The sequence below is a fragment of the Gobius niger genome, assembly GCF_951799975.1.
Source record: "Gobius niger genome assembly, chromosome: 21".
In the NCBI taxonomy this organism is placed as follows: Eukaryota; Metazoa; Chordata; class Actinopteri; order Gobiiformes; family Gobiidae; genus Gobius; species Gobius niger.
Genome location: NC_136872.1, coordinates 3,104,562 through 3,123,879, shown reverse-complemented (window position 1 = coordinate 3,123,879; position 19,318 = coordinate 3,104,562). Strand labels below are relative to the sequence as shown.

The following is a 19,318-nucleotide window of genomic DNA, read 5'->3' as shown; positions in this document are numbered from 1 at the left end:
AAAGTCTCACCGTTCAGACAGGAGATCACATACAGGTCGCGTTTGATAGTATAGGATTATGAACGTCTAGGGCTGGGTCCCGTTCCAATTTTTATCGATACCAGTACTTAAACAATATTTGGTTTTATCAGAAAACCAGAAAACATGTGTGATGGTCTCTAATGTCAAGGAATGTGTGAAAATGGGGGGAAATTGTGCAAAATATTAGTAATAAAAATGGACAAATATGAGGGGGAAAATGTAGGCAAATATTGGCCACATTTTTGGAGAAAAAATGGTAAAGAAAAAATGAAATGGGGGAGGGGTGGGAAATCATTTTTTGAGCTGAAACAGCCCAAGTCGCTTAGACAAGTTGATGCGTCATACCTGTCTGGTCTTTTGTGCCTCTGGAAGAGCTTGCTCACGTCTAACTTCACCCCCGTTTGGAGCCATAGGAATACATTGGGAGAGGCCAAATGCTAACAACATCTGTGGTCGTTTTGCATGACTGAGGGCACGCACAAAGACCAGACGGGCACGTATCAACTCGTCTAAGCTCAGGCAAGAACATATCTCAGTATGGAAAAACAGTGGCCTGTTCCTTTAACGCTGCCCCTGCACCGACAGCAAAACTGGGGTCTAAAGAGTTATTTTTTGTTACCTGCTTTTGATGCTTACTTTTTTTCGATACTGGCATCGTTTAACGGTACCCAGCCCTCGTCCTGACCCACCAGTTTGGGACCACTGCTCTCAGAGATGCTCCTGGTTCGAGTCCCCCGAGTCTCATCTCTATTTACGAAGGGGAATCCAAAAACATATGGATTCTCCCTGTTTGCCGTCATAAACAAAGGCCTTACTTTTGGTCTGAAGGCCCGTCCTGTGAGCGTGTGATGTGTGTGTCTCTGCGGCCGATGCGCTCTCTCTCTCTCCCCCTCTGCCCGGCGGGGAAACGTCCCGACTCGCGCCGCTTTGAAAGCACTTTAAACCCCGCAGAGCAGCCGCCAGGGCCACTGTCCGCAAGCGGAGAAACAAGCGGCTGGGTCTTGTCTGTCAGAGGGGTGTGAATGTGGGGGCGAGGGACCTGTCATGATGGATTAGATTTTATATATTTGTGATAAAACGGAATTGGTTTGTGAGAAGATATGAGAGGTGTCCTCAACTCAAGACAAGGCCCAGACCAGTTGACAACTTTGAACACTTTTGTTATTCCGACCATGGCAAGCCTTAATCTTGAAAGGAGACATACAAGTCAGGGATGGGAATTGATACTTTGGCCTAATTTCAGGATTTAACGCCTTGTTCTTTTGTTTGTGTAAACACTATTAGACTATTATAATACTTGTACTCAATCTGGTACTGAGTTTAACGTCCTTTCTGTGGGCGGGTAAACACAATCCCACAGGCATCACCGTCGGATGAAAGGATTTTAAACCACAAGATTAAATTATGGCAGGTTTGTGGACCTTGCAAATGATAATGTGACTTGACTTATTCCTAAAGGTGATCACAGTGTCTAAATTAGGGAGTTACTGGTGGATAATCACCGACATGTTCAAAACTTTCTGTGGGATGACACGTCTGTGTTCTGAAAGGTTGGTAGGCTTTGACTTATAGCTAAATGCTAACGGTAAATAATATTTATAATCCAAATATATAACTAAATAAGTCAAATTAAACTAAAGTCTACTAACTAAAGTCAGGTTAGTTTTCATTCGTATCGTTTTACTGTTTTAACTTGAATTCTGCTTTGAGTTAGCATTAGCTTCAAAACATAACCCCTGCCTGGATGAGCACAGACGTGTCCTTCAGTGACATACCTGTCAAGTTTTGGATTTGAAAATAACCCCCACCACAACTAGGGGTGGGATCCTCGGGGTACCTCACGATTCGATACGATACGCGATACATGGCTCACGATAATGATACGCTGATACTGCGATAATTGATATATTGCACAAAAAAACCTACAACAATCACGATTTAAAAAAAAACAACTGTCACCATTATTTTAACTTACTACATGTTATTCATAATCTACATTTCTTTTCATGTGCTTTGTACCACTTCCACACACAAATGGGTCTGTAGATCTGTCAGTGACTTCATTTACGTTTAAATAAACAAGAAACCGCAGTCCCATTTAAAAAGTAATTGATCAATCCCAAATTAATCTTCTTTATAATTATGAAAACTATCATGAAATGTTTCGTTGCTCATTAACGTCATCAAAAGTATCTATCGGAATAAAAAGTATCGTATCGTTCCACAGAATATCGCAATAAATCAGAAAATCGATATATTGTCACACTCCTAACCACAACCGAGCTCCACGCCTGATACGATTGGTTCCAGGCCAAAACGGGGCACTTAACAGCTACAAGTCAAGAGGCGGATGAATCATTATTTTAATTTGGTTGGTTATTACTAACACGGGAGGACGGCGAGAAAGAGGGGTAAAATACAGGAGGCTAATTTCCTGGCCAAAACTTGACAGCTATGTTCATGAGGATGTCTTCAGGTAATGTCCATCAAACTTTAGAATGTAGATTGTGCTTCGTCCCGTGCTCCGCGATGGGGCGCACGCCTGCTCATGCACTACATGACCGCTGAAATCTGAAATCTTAGGGAGTTTTATTGATAACATGCGCTCGAAAGTCACTCATCGACAATGACATCGATGAAATCCTTATCAGTTTCCATCCCCAAAGGTACTACTGGTCAAATGTGAAGTAAAGCTATATCAGAGGTACTGCTATTTAATCTATACTTAGTGTTTGTGATTAATAATTCTAGGTTACTGAACCTCTTTATCCCAAATCATTTTTTGATAATGTTAGATGTGATTAATGAGTAAACACAATGATATAATTGGGTTGTTTTGTGTGTGTTTGAGTTTGCGGTGGAGGGAGTTATTCCACATATCCTGTACATATCAATCATCTGATCACCTTGCGATATATCTCTTACAAATGACTGCTGGGACTTTTGTACGGTACATCCCTGCTTTGGTAGATGCTAGCTTACTTTGATTCCATTCATGGACCTTTTAAATATGATGCACTTTTCCACTTCTGTTTTGCGTTCACGCGCCAAAACAGAATTCCATCAAAGTCATTTTTAAATGGAGGTAGTTTAAGTAAAAGCGCTTTGTATTGCAGATGTTTATACTTGCTTTATGGTTAATCTTTGTAATGGCTTGGCCTATCCACGTTGAGGCATAAACGGGCTAAGTTAGCATGAGTTACCGACGCTGAAATTCATGCTAGTTTCAGCTAGCGTCCTGTGCCCAGAAGTTATTGTTATTGTTGATGAAAATATATTTAAACAGCACGTGGGAGTCAACGTGCAGCTAGCGGATAATCACTTACATGTTCTAAACTTTACGCACGATGTAAATACTTCAGATTTCAGTGTTTATTATTGTATTGATTGAAGCTAAGGTTACCGCTAATTTGAAACACTAGGCTACAATCTTAACTAGTTCGCTCAATCAGCTTGACTTTGACTTATATCTTATTTATTATAAAAATCTTATTTTGCTTTTAATCTATGTTTAAACTGGAGACAGGAAACGGTTCCACGCATACAGGAAGCTAGCACCCTACATTCCATGCACAGAGCTTATATACGGCGCCAACGAGTGAGCACATCGTTCGCTCACACTTGCACTAGTAGCCATTAACATGAATGTGTCGGGATTTTGCTTCTAATATCAACGTGGGTTTTCTGTTTGGAGATTTTATGCAGTAATTGCACATGGAAATCTATAGACGAGGGCCTCAACGTGAACCCAACCTTTTCCACTCTTGATTTTGCTCCAGTTTATGCATCTGCAAGGCACCAGAGCGTCCTGACTTCTTTTTTATGATATTTCTTATGCAAAAGTTACTTCCCTTACAAAGTTTGGTTGAACCCGAAAGTCATGTGTGATTTTTTTTTATGCTTGGAAAAAAAAAAAATGCCACACCTAACGCCTTCACCAAAGCACATTTCAGCCTTTTCTTCAGTGCTTTTTATTCTCAGATGACTCATGTTTTAGCACTGAGGTACATATGGTACAGCTGCGCAAGAAGAAAAGAAAAGAAAAGAATTGATAAGGCGCAGTGGTACTTAAAGGGGCTGGATGCAAGTTCGCCATTTTATACTCACTACTGCCACCTCAGGCCATATGTGTAACTGCACCTTCTATATTAAGCTCGTGCAATTCGGGCCGAAGTGACACCTTTTTGAGTGACCGTACAGGATTTTAGAGGCAGTTGTGGTGAACAGGTCTGAGCTCATTCTACACACTAGGACATGGCTGGAACATGTAGAGGGAGGAAAATACATAATTTTAACATTTTTAAACTCCGTATAGTCCCTTTAAGAAGGGGAGCATAGGGGGGCATATCTTGCAAAATTAACTTTGTTGTATTTAACACACCGCAAGCATGTTGTTAGCTTTGTTGTATACAGACGGCATCTGCGGAATCGCCCATATATGGTCATGTTTGAAAACAGTTAAGGGGGAAAACAATTTTGAGAAAAATCCAAACTTTCTTTAATTTTTCAAAAACTACTTTAACAAATGCTGAATTAAGAATATAGTTTTCTACTAAATGAAGATACAAAGACATGGAGAGGAGCAAAGTGGTTCAACAGCCCATAAATACATTAAAAAAATGGAGAATGCTAACTAGATGCTACATGTTAGCGTCGTGCTAATGCTAGCGGTTAGCTAGCGCTTGCTATGACTGCCATTTTTTCACTTCTACTGAACAATCCGCTGTGAATAAACATCCATATGGCCCCGATTTACGCTTGACTTTATTTGTATGTGAAAAATAAGTTTATATTTTGCCAGAAAATGGCTTAAAAGAGTGAAAAATTGTGTTTCCCAAAAGATTCTATTTTCCTGCTCGGCGAGGCCCCATCCTAACCATCCCCAGCCCCTCTCCTAGCTCCCTTTTCTCGACATTATTTTCAAATATTTCGACGTTTTAAATTAGCAGTGGTGAGGTACTGTACTCCAAGGATTGTATTAAGCCTCAGTCTGCTTTAAAGAAAAATCACTGTTAAATGTAAGAGCACAAGGGCTGGAAATGTCTGTGAATGTGAACTATTTAGTGACGATAATGCAGAATAATGGGAAGTAACAAAGCAGAATACTTTGTAGTCTGGTATATTTGAAGTGGATTGAAGCAAAACATTTTCCGAGCTTTGGTTTAAACACTTTACTTTTAACAAGCTATAGCTACAAGGCCGGCTCAGTCATCCATTCATTTAACTCCTCCCTATTGTTTTCACATGTGAGCTGAATGTGCCTGCAGACTCATGGCTTTCACAGGTACTGTATGCAACGCCTTTTCACCAGGGAGTCGGATAACTCGCCACCGGAATAGCATTGTCTGTTTTAGCGTCACGAGAACGCTTAGTGCCACGTTTGGTAGTGTGCATCCACTTTTTAATCGCTCTCGTCACTTCCCAACATCCGACCCGGAATGTTCCGCAGTATAGCTTCCAGTAAAAAAAAAAGAAGAAAAGTAGTACTTGTTCCACCACTGGATCCTCCGAGCCCTGGCCCACTGTATAAAAATGAAACGCCCTGATATTCTAATGACTCGGGTACACAGTAGATACTATGATTTTGTATGTGGTACTGTGTTCACAATTTAACAATCCTCATAACTGCATTTTGATTGTAATTATTCATTTAATCAGCACTAGATACAGACGGCATATGGTCAAGTTCTAAGCAGCTAACAAAAACAGGGGGGGGTAACTTTCTCCCATTACTCCACAATTACTTTATCAAATACTGAATTATGAATATATTTTTCTACTAAGTATACAGAGACATAGAGAAGAGCAAAGTGGTTCAACAGCCCATTTGCTTCAAAAACGGACAATGCTAACCAGGAAGCTAACCTCAGCTTCATGCTACATAAGCTAACGTTAGCCACGAGTGCCGTTTTTCACTTCTTCTGAACAGTTTGCTGTGAAAAAAACATCCGTATGGACCCGATTTCGGCTTGACTTTGTTGGTGTGTGATGAATCTGTTTATATTCCACCAGAAAATCACTAAAAATGATTCCCATGAGAGGTTTTCTTCCCCCTCGACTAGGCCTTGTATGACAGGTTGCCGTCTGTATTAAAATGCGCTGTTAACGACCAGTGTGGGGAACTCTGTATGTTGGTTGTTCTACCAGCTTTATGTCTTTGTTTCTCTCTAAAATCACTCAGTACGGTTGATATTCACATCTCCAAACCACTTTTATTTCCTCACAGGCAATCCCGCACCCGCCCACGCGTTGGAAATGATTTGGGTTTTAATCGGGGTGGAGGGCAGCTAAAGAATCCTATGTTAGATTTGCCGTGAAACTGTAAAAAAAAAAAAAGGTTTTGGATGTTTTTGGACGTGTATTCTGCTGACTCATAAAGTGCGCCGCGCAGCAACAGTTGTACAAGCCTGGAATCAAAGTGTGAATGTCCTTTTCTATATTTAATAAAGATTTTGAAAGGATTGGTTTGTGGGACATCATTGGATACTAGATCGATCAGCACCTGTATCTGAGTCTATCACTACTGCTAATTATTATTGTAAGTACTGTAAAAATTGAGACGGCTTAAAGCAGTACTAAGTAACTCTTCCCCCTAGAGGCCATCAGCGCCATTGCAGGTGTCATAGCATGTTGCGATTGTCCGTGAGAGTAAGTGACTTGGCTAATGAAGTGGTCATGATGAATTAAGTGCATCATTTATTAAGGCTAAATAAGGTGTATCATAAAGTGTTACCAAGATATGATTCATGAATAGAGCAAAACTTGCCGGGATTCCTAAGTCCGAGTCACAAGTTTGTGACATTTTGGCTGAGTCATCTTTCGAGGTATGCACTTCTTTGAGTACTTATTACTTCTACTTGAGTTATATGTTGAACAAATAGACAGGTGGGGTAAGTTGAGACTCTTTTTGGGCCGCTGGTTATTGTGTAAAAATAATATGATATACAAAATTTGACTATCGACATTTTAGGTTGTTTTCTATTTGTTTGCATCTTAAAAAAATCTTCAAGGATATACAGTGTTAAAGGGCTTGGTTTAAAATAAATAAAAAAAAACAGTTGTTCTGTGTCTCACTTTACCCCAGGAGCTGGGGAAGTTTGACCAGATGTTTTTCTTTTCACACACACCATCTGCAATTTATACAGTTTTGTCCCTTAAAAAATTATTTTATTTTACTCATGCAGTCCTTATATTTGAAGAGTTTTGTGGTGCTAGGCTAGTGTTTGGCTTGTGCTAGGCTAGCGTATGTCTATGGTAGCTAGTAGCCTGCATTAAAAGCCTCTTCTAATTGAAGGTATAGTCCTCCAAACGTTGCCATATCTGATTTGTAGAAAGCTCCTTTGTGAATTCCACGTGTAGTAATGCGGCCGCAGGGAAACAAACTACTGTAGATCCGGTAACCGAGCAGATCACTCAGCTACAACCAGGAAGCTGATGAAGATAAGTTCTTTTAAATGCAAAATGGTTATTCAGACACTATTCAGTCGACACAGATATTTATATTTGCCTCAGGTGCACTGTGCTTGGGCCAGACTGTTTTTAATGCAGGCTAGTTACCATAGACATGCGCTAGCCTAGCATTAGCCTAGCACCACTAAACTCTTCAAATATTAAATATTCAATTCAAGGACTGCATGAATTAAATCTGCCTATTTATTAGTCCTGAACGATATGCACAAAATTTCATATCTCGATAATATTCATGCCAGATATCTCGATATCGATTCAATATCGATACCTATGGGTTAGGTGAAAACTAAGCATTTTTCAGAAAAATAAAATCATAATATAAAAGAGTGCAGTTTTATTGATGAAAATCTACATGGTTTATATCTTGCTTTTTCGATTTTAATATTTTGAACGTTCATATCTCGATATCGATATGATAACGATATATCTTTCAGCCCTACTATTTATCATATAAAGATTAAATCTATCTACATACAGTGCCTCTCAAAAGTACTAATACACCTTGAACTTTTGCACATTTTGTCATGTTTACAACCATAAATATAAAGATTTCATTTTGATTTTTTTACTGAAAGTTCACACACAAGTAACAGACAACTGTGAAGTGAAAGCAAAATGATACATGATTCCCCACTTTTCACTTTTCTATTTTTCAAAAAATAGAAAAGTGAAAAGTGGGGCATGCATAAGTATTCATACAGCATTTTCCTGAGTGCATTAAATTGCCTTTATAACATTCCTAATGACTGCAGAATGTTCACACCTCGCCCTAGCAGTTAAATAGAGGCACCTGTGTGTAATCTACTCTCAGTATAATTACAGCTGTTCTTTTAGGCCGAACAAGGAGAGCACTGGTAAGAAATGCAGCCCTAAGATAACTCTGGAGGAGCTGTGAAGTCCTGCCGCTGAGCTGGGGGAATCTGTACATGGGACAACTATAAGTCGTATCTACACGAGTGGCAAGAATTCAGCCATTATTGAAAGGAGGCCATAAGAAATCCCGTTTGAAGTTTGCTGAAGTCATATGGAGGACACAGCTCCATGTGGAAGAAGGAGCTTTGGTCAGATGAGACAAAAATGTAACTTTTTGGCCCAAATGCAAAACGTTTTGTATGGAGCAAACCTCACACTGCTCATCGTCCTGAGTGCACCATCCCCAGTGTCAAATATACGGGGGGGAGCATCATGCTGTGGGGCTGCTTTTCCTCAGCGGGGACTGGGGAGATTGTAAGAATAGTTGTGATGATGGATGGAGCCAAATACAGAGACATTTTGGAGGAAAACCTTCTGGAGTCAGCAAGAGAACTGAGGCTGGGGCGGAGATTCACCTTCAGCAGGACAATGACCCGAAACACAAAGATAAATCTACAATGGAATGGTTCAATAAAAACATATTAATGTGTTAGAATGGCCCAGTCAAAGTCCTGACCTAAATCCTATTGAAAATCTGTGGAAAGATCTGAAAACTGCTGTTCACAAACGCTCTCCTTCTAATGTGACAGAGATTGAGTTGTTTTGTAAAGAGGAATGGGCTAAAATGTCAGTCTCTACATGTGCTAGAGTCAGACCTGCTGTTATTGCAGCAAAAGGAGGTTCCACAAAGTATTCACTCATCTGTATGAATACTTATGCACGCATCACTTTTCAGTTTTCTATTTTTTGAAAAATAACAGAATCATGTATCACTTCGCTTTCACTTCACAGTTGTCTGTTGCTTGTGCGTGAACTTAGCATTTCAAACGGTATCTGTAAATAGAATCCAGCATAAGCAGGTGTTTTATGTGACACAAGTCGTCTCAGATGAGCTTCTGCCTGGAGGCCGTCTGCGCCGCTGCCTTCTCCTTCAAACATCATCAACATCTGATTAGCTCCGCTCCCGATCCTCTCCTCTCTCAGTTCTCATGGGCTGCAGTTACTGGCACTAATTGCTCGACGGAGGGAGGGAGCGAGGAGGAGGAGGCGAGGAGGAGGAGAGGGAGATCTCTTATGAATGAAACTCCGCTCGTGACGTCAATGGAGGGGGCGCTTGACGCATGTGTGGGCGGGCAGAGAGGGAGAGCCGCTGTTGCCTGCCGCTTCATACAGAGGCAGACACGGGTACATGTGAGCAGCATAGCAGGAGCCCCCCCCTCCTGCTCCCACGCAACAAGGTAGGACATGCTTTCAGTCATTATAGTCAGAATGGGAGACACTGGGCTTCTTTCTTTTATTATTATTATTCTTTTATCAAAACAAACCAGGCAATATATATGGAATTCAACCCATAATTATTAATGGTTTAAATAAAAGAGAAAAGAAAAAAGTAAAATGTGCATAAATGTGTGTTTTGTGCATGTGAATGTAACACCTCAGAGTGATGAATATCGTCATCGAAGGGGTCTGCGCTTCAAAAGGCATTGTTTTGCATTATAATTTTTTTTTTTGAGGGGGGGGGGGGGGGGTCTGCAACATCCCATAACATGAGCAAATGGGTGGAGCATCTCGCAAGCAATTAGAGATGAATGAAACACGGTCATATTTGCATCAAAACGGTGTTCTCATTATGCAGTCGTCTTATTTTGAAATGTTAATGATAAAAGGTGTTTGTTAACAGCGGTTGTTGTCGTGGTGACGACAATGAAATACGTCACAGGATCAGACGGATACGTTTGGACCCGGGGGCTGATATTCAACCTCTTGTAAAAGTCCATGTTGTTATTGATGATGCCACAAATGTCCTAATTACATATGCACAAGAACAGGCTGCGGTGACAACATGGCGGAAATCAATATTTGAATTTCAGATGGAGGGCTGGACCTGTTCATCCGTGGGTGATGCACTGTTTTTAAAGGACATTTTCAGACAGAAATGTTTTTTCTCCATCTAAAAATAACTGAATAATTCCAACACTTGGAACTGGACTGAAGTTAAAACTTAAGTAAAAAAAATAAGTGTTTATAAAGAACGCTCCTTGACTTGACGATTGTCCCAAAAAAAAACAATCCAGATTATTTCTTTCTCAAGCCATTTTCTACAAGGGAAAGCTCCAGGATGACTGAGTGCGAGCTTACAGAAACATAATAGTGAAGAAAAAACTAAACAAACAGCTTTGGTTCATCGGTGCCGTCAGTGAAAGACGTTAAACTTTGTGTCCGTTTTATTAACCATGAGCCAAAGCAGATTCTGTTTTCTCCCAAACTTGACCAGACTCTTGCAACAACATCTGCATTTACGTAGGCTCTATACAAATCTGCAACGCCGTCTTTTGATCAAGCTTTAAACTGTGCTCTAAATAGTTTAGCTCGAAAATTTACAGCGGGTACGTCATACGTCATCGGATACGATGATACGATTGGCTGTGGCTACTGCAGATACATATGATAGGCATTCGTGGCGCCCAATAAACGGCTATGGACGATCGTAAACCACACCTCTCCTACCAGAACATGAACTGGTGGTCTCCATTTAGTCTGACGTTAGCCAGGCTACCCAAACACAAAGCAAAATTTGATTTTTTTTGCAGACTTTTTCCACAACCAACTTATTCCAAAACTAAAAGTCCTCTCTGAATATGCCAGTAAAATTAAACCATACATTTAGATCTGGCTCTCTCCATTACTTAGAAAATATACGCAATTTTGGCCATATTTTTTACGTGAAGACATCAAATGAAAGAAAACCTGCAATGCGTATTTGTATAAATGTCAGTTCACTATTCACCTGCAGTGTTTCTTCCTAAAGCTCTTATTTCATTCTACTTAGGCTACTGGAAATGAGCGTGCATGAGCTCTTCACTAACTTACACTCAGTTCTGGTGAAGCCCTACTGACTTGTCTTGTGGTGCTGTCCGTAGACTCAGTGGGGCATCATGTTGCCGCCCAAAGCCGCTGGCAGCCTCTTCCTCCTCACCGGGGTCTCCCTCCTCCACCTCTCCTCCGTCCAGTCCGCTGGAGATGCTTCACAACAGCCGGAGGCCTGGCCTGGACCTTCTCTGTCGGCGGATGGTAAGAACTTCCCTCGCCCTTATCCGAAAACGGACCCCCAAGACGAAGACAGCGCCCTTTTCGGAGACGTCGATCCGCAGCAGTTGGCAAAAATATTAGTAGGGGCTTTACGGGGTAAGGGCAAAGTTGTCAGCGAGGAAAACGTTGTGAACGAGGAGCTAAGGGATGGAAGACCTCAAGAGCCGGACGCCTCGATGGACGCCAAGAGGCGAGATGAAGGCGAGAACATCGAGGGGAGAGCGGAGGACGTCGCCAGCCGCACCACTGTTACTACTGTGGAGGTGCAAACCAAAAGGCCGTCTACGGCGGCGGAGGAGCCGAATTCAGGAGCGTTGTCGCTGTCGGAGGACGAGGAACAGCTCACCGAGGAGGAGCTTCACAGCCTGGAGACCATGATGAAGGAGTTCCCTCGCGTGGGCACGTTCGAAAAGAGGGACGACCCCAACAGCTTCAACGAAGTCATACCTGTCAACAAGAACTCGGAGCAGAGGCTCAAGTGGCAGGAGGAGACCCAGAAAGGCTTGAACTTCCCGTCCTTCAGCTTCGTAGACCAGTTGGAGAAGATGAACTCCTTGGTGGACAGAGAAGATACAGAGGAGGCGCAGCCGGAAGAGGACAGTCAAGAGCAGGTATGAAGTTTTGGACTTCTTTGTCTATAGGTTTAATTCTGTTTTGTAATCATTAAACAGAGCGGAGAGTGACACTCACAGTGGAGAAAGGATTGTACCGTATGTCTGGGCAAACCAATACCTTTAGTTTTTCAAGTGTCAAAGACTCCAAAGTGGATAGAATTATCCTTTGAAATCGCACAACATCTGTGGGTCCATGAACTGATATTTCCTTTTCCAGGTTTGTGAATTGGAATGCAGTAAAACGTGTATACAGTACAAGCAACAAAGGCGCAGTTCCTTGTGCTCAATGTACAGTAATCCTTTAGATTAAGTTTCTGAGTTGAAGTTGCGACAGTGGCTCAGACGGTTCAAGCAAGTGGTCGCATAACCGAGAGCTAGGCAGTTCGAATCCCGCCCATGCAAACTGTGGACGTGCGCCTGGACGAATCGTAAGTCAAGACTCAGCGCTGAAACAATCATTTCTTTTAGGGGGCTCCACATCTCCACCAAGATGGAGAATTAGCTCACTGCACATGTTTCCGGTTGACGGTAGAACCCCAGTCACACGGAGAACATGCTAACTCCGTACAGACTGGCCCACGTGGTCCAGAAATCCAGACCATGCTTCTGTATTATCCTGTGATGAGGTCTTCGAGTTATCAATACAGCTCATTAGCAGGACCCATATATATAATAATTAGAGAGAGATTAATACCTATTCAGCCCCATTCATAGAAACGGGCCAGAGTCAGAGTCCTGGAGCCAGTCAATGCACTGAAAAGGCTTCACTTTTTGGGGCTGATGAACAAAAACCAACGTGAACCGACAATCCTCCAATCACAAGGCGACCCAAACGTTTCAAGATTGTTTCTTTATTTGTCATATAATTAGATGGGCTTGATATTTACAAAACTGATATCTCAAATAGAGATACAAGGCTAAAATGGAGCTGAATAAGGAAAATAAAAAACAAACTTTTGCACATTCATAGGTTCCATGCATTTCTTTGTTTTAGGCTGAGTCCACAAAAATATCTCGATCTCAGTCGACTGGAAGACTTGAGTGATTTTGTGAGACGTTGCTTCTTGTGATGCGGCTATCGCCACAGCTAATATTCTACATGATATTATTTTGTGATATATTGTGCAGCCCTACATGTAATTACATCGTTTTCGTTACATTTTTCTCCTCTTAAGATGGACGAGGAGGTGTTGAGTCCCGAGGAGGAAGAAGCCCGAGCCAAAGCCGAGCAGGACGAGATGAGGCGCCAGGCGGCTGAGGCGCAGCGAGCGCGGATGGAGGAGGAGAAGCTGGCGGACATCGCGTCGGACATGCTCCTGCGCTACATGGGCAAAGAGCGGGGCAGCCAGGGCAAGTACCGGCGACCGCTGTCCGACGCCCCCGAGGACAAGCGGTCCGACGAACAGCCCCAAGACCTGGACCCGCAGACCATCGACAAGCTCATCGAGATCTCCAGCAAGCTCCACCTGCCCGCCGACGACGTGGTGGACATCATCAGCGACGTGGAGAAGAAGAAGAGGAAAGACGTGCTTCCGGAAACATCTGCCGTCAGTCGGCCGTTCTCGAGCCCCCACAGGACCTGGTTTCACCCCAAAATGGCGCCCTCGCAGGATCTCTGGGCCAAACCGCGGAAGCCTCAGCCTGGGCTTTGGTCGCCGAAGGCCCCCGAGGGTTGGCTGAAACCTCTAGTCTACCCCCTCCCCTACTACCGCAGAAGGCCAGCTTACTACCCTCTCCCTCTCGCGCCGCCCCCTAGGCCTCTCCCGTGGTACTACAACCCCAAACCTTACGCGTTAAATCGCTTTGTGTCCGCCCCGCTGAGCCCCTACCCTCCCAGCTCACGAACTTATCCTGCTCCTGTCAACTGGCGCTTGCTTAGAAAGCCTGTCCCGTACTACCCCAACAGCGCCCCCTTGTGGAGATTCAAGCTCAAGGCACCCCCGAGCCGATCGCTGGCGCAGCAGAGGCAGTGGTTGGCGCCTCTCCCCGCGGTGGCGAAAGAAGCTAGCCGCGGCTCCCAAAGGGCGGCGGACGTTAGCGACAGAAGAGACGGCCTGGAAAGATACATCCAGCAGCTCGTTCTCAGAAAAGCACACATGTTGGACTAAAAGACAGATGCAGACCTCAACTGTTCTACTTTCTGAATGTGAAATTTCATTTTCGTTTGATTTTTTTTCCATAGACTTGTCAAAAAACTGTATATATTGAGGAGTTTGTACGCTCATCAGAAGCTAATCAGCTATGGGGTAACGACCATAAAACATCATCCTCGCTTGAAGGCGGCATATTATGCAAAATCAACTCGAGCTTTCGTGTCGCGCTGTTGTTGTCACCGTCCAAAACATATCTGGAGTTGTGCTTTGTTTCGTTCACACATCGTCCCGTCTCCGTTTGAAACTGGAACAAGCGCACGATTTCGACTCCTCATATGTGTTTGAGACCGGCAAGTTGCTCGGCTCGCGTGTGATTTCAAAGACCGTGAAGCTTTTAAACAGGGTCAGTCTTGCACATCACGTTTGTTGCGATTCTCCATGCTCGTTTTTCGCCTTTTTTTTTTTTTAGCATATTTCACTCCCCACCTTCACCAACAGAGGGCGTCAGAGACATTTCTGAAACGCGTCGTCTGCGTGCACTGGTGTGTGAGCGAGAGAGCGTTTGTGAGCGCGTTCATAAACATGTGCCGTGCGATACATCGGCCACTCATCGCTTTAAGTCGTCAAACTGACCGACAAATGCAAACGTGTCGACTCTTCGGAGAAGCCAGAACCGAGCATAATATGTGCCTTTACATGATGTTTTGACGCTGATTAGTCACATTCGCTTCAGCCGACGTTCGAAGACCACTTCTGCACTTCTGTTTGTGCAGAAGTGCTGTGACCGTGTTGTTTTTTAACAGTTCCATTCCAGATGAGCACTTGGAATGCCGGACTGTGGTTGTGTAGTGTATCCCTGCCAGTGTCAGCAGTTTGACCGGTGAGCTCTGTGCACGCGAGCGCCACGTGACTCCGAGCGAATCCCGGGGAGGCGCTGCTCTTCCTGTCTCGTTACTTCCCTATGAGTTAGTCTTGGGTGAATAAATAAATAAGTCAGTGAGTTACTGCTGGACGGTCACGAGCAAACCCTCGCGCTCATCACAGTAGGTGTTTATGTCTTGAAGCTAATGGCTAACCCTAAAGGAAAATGAACCCCTTAACTCCCACCTGAACCGAGCACATTTTTTCCAGTTTGGCTTTACCCCAGTCCAAAAGCTTCTGGAAAAAAGCTGTGAAAATAGCAACAAAACTGAGACGAAAACAATGATGGAAATGTGACAAAAAAGTGAGAAAATATTGACAAAAAAGTGACGAGAAATTGATGAAAAAGTGGCAAAAATGTCACAAGAAATTGACAAAAAAATGACGAAAAATGATAAAAATGTGACAAAAAATGACAAAAATTTGATGAAAAAAATGATGAAAACATGACAAAAATGTGACAAAAAAAATGACAAAAATGCTACAAAATTTTACAAAAAAATACCAAAATATGATAAAAATTTGACCCAAAAAAATTACAAAAAAATGACTAAAATGTGACAAAAAATGACCTAAAAATTTGACACAAAAAATTACAAAAATTGGATGGAAATGGAAAAATGATGGGGAAAAAAAAAATCTGATGACGTGAGGAAAAAGATCCTTTCGGTTCAGGCGGGAGTTAAGAGGTCAAAATAGCACCAAGATTTTGAATGAGCCGTTCAAAAGATAATCAGCCTGTCTTTGATATGAATACTTTTTTATTTTGTTGTGGTGGATTTTTGATGCTAGCCATTGGCCCTGAGAGAAAAAGTCCACCTCAATAAACACCAGACTCTTCCCGCAGTCAAGTATTTCCATCCAGCGTAATGCTTTAACACGTAGCCAGTGACTTCCCATCAGTAACTCAAGGTCTGTGATGTTGCCTTGAACTATTCGTTTGTGCAATACATTGTTAATCTAGGGTGACCAGATTTCCCACATTAAACACTGGGTCCAAATGAGAGTTTGTGCAGGGCCACCACCTTGAATGGTTGAATTCTTTGTCTGTGGAAGTCTAATGTCAATTAATGGAACAATCAGCAATGAAGTGATGCTTTATTGACGCACACGTGGCCCAAAATCATGAAGTCAAAAATTGCTGCTTCGGGCGAGGAAATGGTGGAGAACCGGGACACCTGGGAAAGAAACTGTGTAAAACTGGGACAAATCAATGGTTTGGGAGAAATCAACTGGTGAGGTGGGACAGAGGGCTTATAACCGGGACGGTCCATCGGGGTAAACTGGGACATCTGGTCACCCTTGGCACGGGGCATTATTAGAAAAACAGCGGAGGGACCACGACCTCCGGAGATCGCGCTCGGAAGTCACGGCTCACTCATGTGGATGGAGCCATAACTTTGAAATGGTGAAATTGTAATTAGTTCATAACAGTGTTTACAGTGACTCCAAGGTTGGCAGTTCACTCCCTGCTTCCACCAGGCTGTGTCCATTAGATTGCACAAAAGGGGGGTCATTTATGGAGACAGGTGTGAAAATAGCCGGCTGGAAAATAGCGTCTAGCCATATCTGTGGGCATGTTGCACCTAATTTAACTCTGGAACTGCCTGTTTTACAGTATTACGTAAATGAGAGAATGCTCCTCGAGTGCTTTCAACTCTGCGGCTGATCTACTTTTGCATGTGCTACTCGTTTTGCACCAAACGCTTGGTAAATGACCCCAAAACTTCAGCGTTATCGGCAGGTATTAACTACTGGATGTAAATGTGTTACAAAATGCTACAAGGGTTGTTACTACTGTGCTCATTTGATTTCATACGATTGTTAAAAAAAAACAAAAATAATCCAGAATGTGTATTTGTTTTGTAAAGAGATGAGACTGTGGTAGCCGACTGTTGCATAGACAATCTGCCTTTAGCGACCCCCCCACCCCCCCCCCCCCCCCCACCACCACCAAAGGCAGGAGCATTGCCTCAGTGATTTGCATGCGTACGTGCAAAGAAAGATCATTCAAAAAGCATTTGATAAAAAGTATAAAAATCTGTCAGTAGACATTGTGCAGCAATTGTTGACTATTGTTGTTTCAGTGTGTTGCAATAAAACTGGATTTGCGGTTTTAAGATGAAGACTTTGCTCAAACATTTGTATTTTTTTTGTTTTTTTTGCATGAAACTGTTGCACGATCCGGCGGGACAGTCATCCATGTGGGCCAGTGTTGTGGGTGAGCCGGGGGGGAGCCCACACAGCGCTGACACAAGCTGGAATGTGGATCGAAACTCTGAGGGAGTACAGGCTAAGGAGTAATCGCAGAGCAAAATACCACCAGCTCCACAGTTTTGGAAGTTTCTTTTTTTGTTGGACCAATTGGCTTGTTGCACGGTATGGCTATGCTAGTTCCTCTGACCTGAAGTTGTGAGTGCCAGTACTTCCTGTCTGTTATTTTCCTGGAATAATAATCATATTTTCTAAAGATTGTGTTGTGGGGAGTGAGTTCCTGGTAGATGATCATTAACTGTGTGTAACGAGTTCCGAGGAGACACCTGTGATCATGAAGGATTGATAGTTTGTCTAAAGGCTAACATGCTATCAAAAAATGGAATGAAAGGCACTATTTCAAATTGTATAATGCATGAAATTAATGTTAGACGTCGCCTCTACGGAAATATTTTACACTGTACAGCAACACTTTAACCTGCAGGAAGTGATCGTCTACCAGAAACTCACCGTCCACCACAGAATCTATAGGAAATGCTAGGGCTGCTCGATTATTGAAAAAATAATAATCACGATTATTTTTATCATAATTGAAATCACGATTATTCAAACGATTATTTGTTACCTTTAAAAAAATCCATCAAAAAAGTGACAAAAATCCATCAAAAAAAAGACAAAAATCCATTTAAAAAAATGACAAAAATCCATTAAAAAAAAGACAAAAAAACATCAAAAAAGTGACAAAAATCCATCAAAAAAATGACAAAAAACATTTTAAAAAATGACAAAAATCCATTAAAAAAATGACAAAAATCCATCAAAAAAATGACAAAAATTCAGCAAAAAAAGACAAAAATTCAGCAAAAAAGTGACAAAAATCCAAAAATTAAAAATTAGAATTTTTTTTTTGAAAAAAACCCCAATTATAATCGATTTTTTTTGCGATTATGCTAATTTTGTAATCGTTTATTGTTGTAATCGAAATCGTAATCGAATTTCGATTAATTGCACAGCCCTAGGAAATACGATGATTCGAACGCGTCTAAGCTAGTCTTAATGGAAGTTAATACGAACAGGAAGTACTAGCGCCCACAACTTCAGCTCAGAGGAACTAGCATAGCCACATTGTGCAACAAGCCAATCGCAGCTCAGTAATCGCACCGTCTACTGTAGGGGGCCCCACATTGTTATATTTTATTCATAGTGTTTTGACTGCTAGAACAAGTCTCATAATGCCATGTTGCTGTCGACCCTTCTCCAATGCTATGCCATGATAAGTGGGGGAATGAGGGGGCCCCCCAAGTCCAATCTTGCCTGTGGTACCAAATAGGCTAGACCCGGCTCTGGCTACCGAGAAAATACTGATATAGATGCAGATGGCACCGCGTCTTTTTAGCCATTTTCTGGTGCAACATGAACTTATTTATCACACACAAATAAAGTCTAAATCGGGTGTGCTAATCGGGTAGCGCCAGCTAATGTTAGCTTTAGCACGATGCTAACGTGAAGCATCATGTTAGAATTCTCCATTATTTATGGGCTGTTGCACCACATTGCTCCTCCCCATGTCTTTGTATCTTTATTTAGCAGAAAACTATATTCATAATTCAGCATTTGTTAAAGTAATTTTTGAATAATTAGAGAAAGTCTAGATTTTTCTCCAAATTGTTTTCAAACATGACCATATATGGGCGAGTCCAGAGACGCCGTCTGTATCTACGTCCTGGTGATTCACAGTCTGTATCTTGAATTAGAGTTCGGCCCAATGGGCGAGGATAGCGCTTCTCTTTGGTCCTCGTGGCAGGGGGCTGACATCGCCGCAATACCGCCCCCTAGTGGCTTGGGGCGACTCCCGAAGATTGAACAATGCATGGAAACCAATGGGAACTTTACATGTCTCGTCAACGTGAGGTTTAAAACCGCAGAACTAAAAAGGAGAAGCTGCGTCTCGATCCCAACGTGTGCGGACAGTTAGCAAGCCGC

At 42.4% G+C, this 19,318-nt stretch overlaps 1 protein-coding gene and 1 long non-coding RNA gene across 2 annotated transcripts; one reads left to right on the top strand and one right to left on the bottom strand.

The window, feature by feature from the left end:
- Positions 1–9,499: 9,499 nt before the first annotated feature.
- Positions 9,500–14,492, top strand: vgf (VGF nerve growth factor inducible). Its single transcript, XM_079580213.1, has 3 exons — positions 9,500–9,641; positions 11,325–12,104; positions 13,283–14,492. Exons 1-3 carry the CDS (start codon positions 9,525–9,527, stop codon positions 14,213–14,215), a joined length of 1,830 nt encoding a protein of 609 aa, XP_079436339.1. The 5' UTR covers positions 9,500–9,524; the 3' UTR covers positions 14,216–14,492.
- A 663-nt stretch (positions 14,493–15,155) lies between these two features.
- Positions 15,156–15,868, bottom strand: LOC306980756. The gene is made up of 2 exons (XR_013794043.1): positions 15,824–15,868; positions 15,156–15,300 (listed from the first exon to the last, which is right to left on the bottom strand). It is a non-coding gene; the product is annotated as an uncharacterized lncRNA (long non-coding RNA).
- Positions 15,869–19,318: the final 3,450 nt, after the last annotated feature.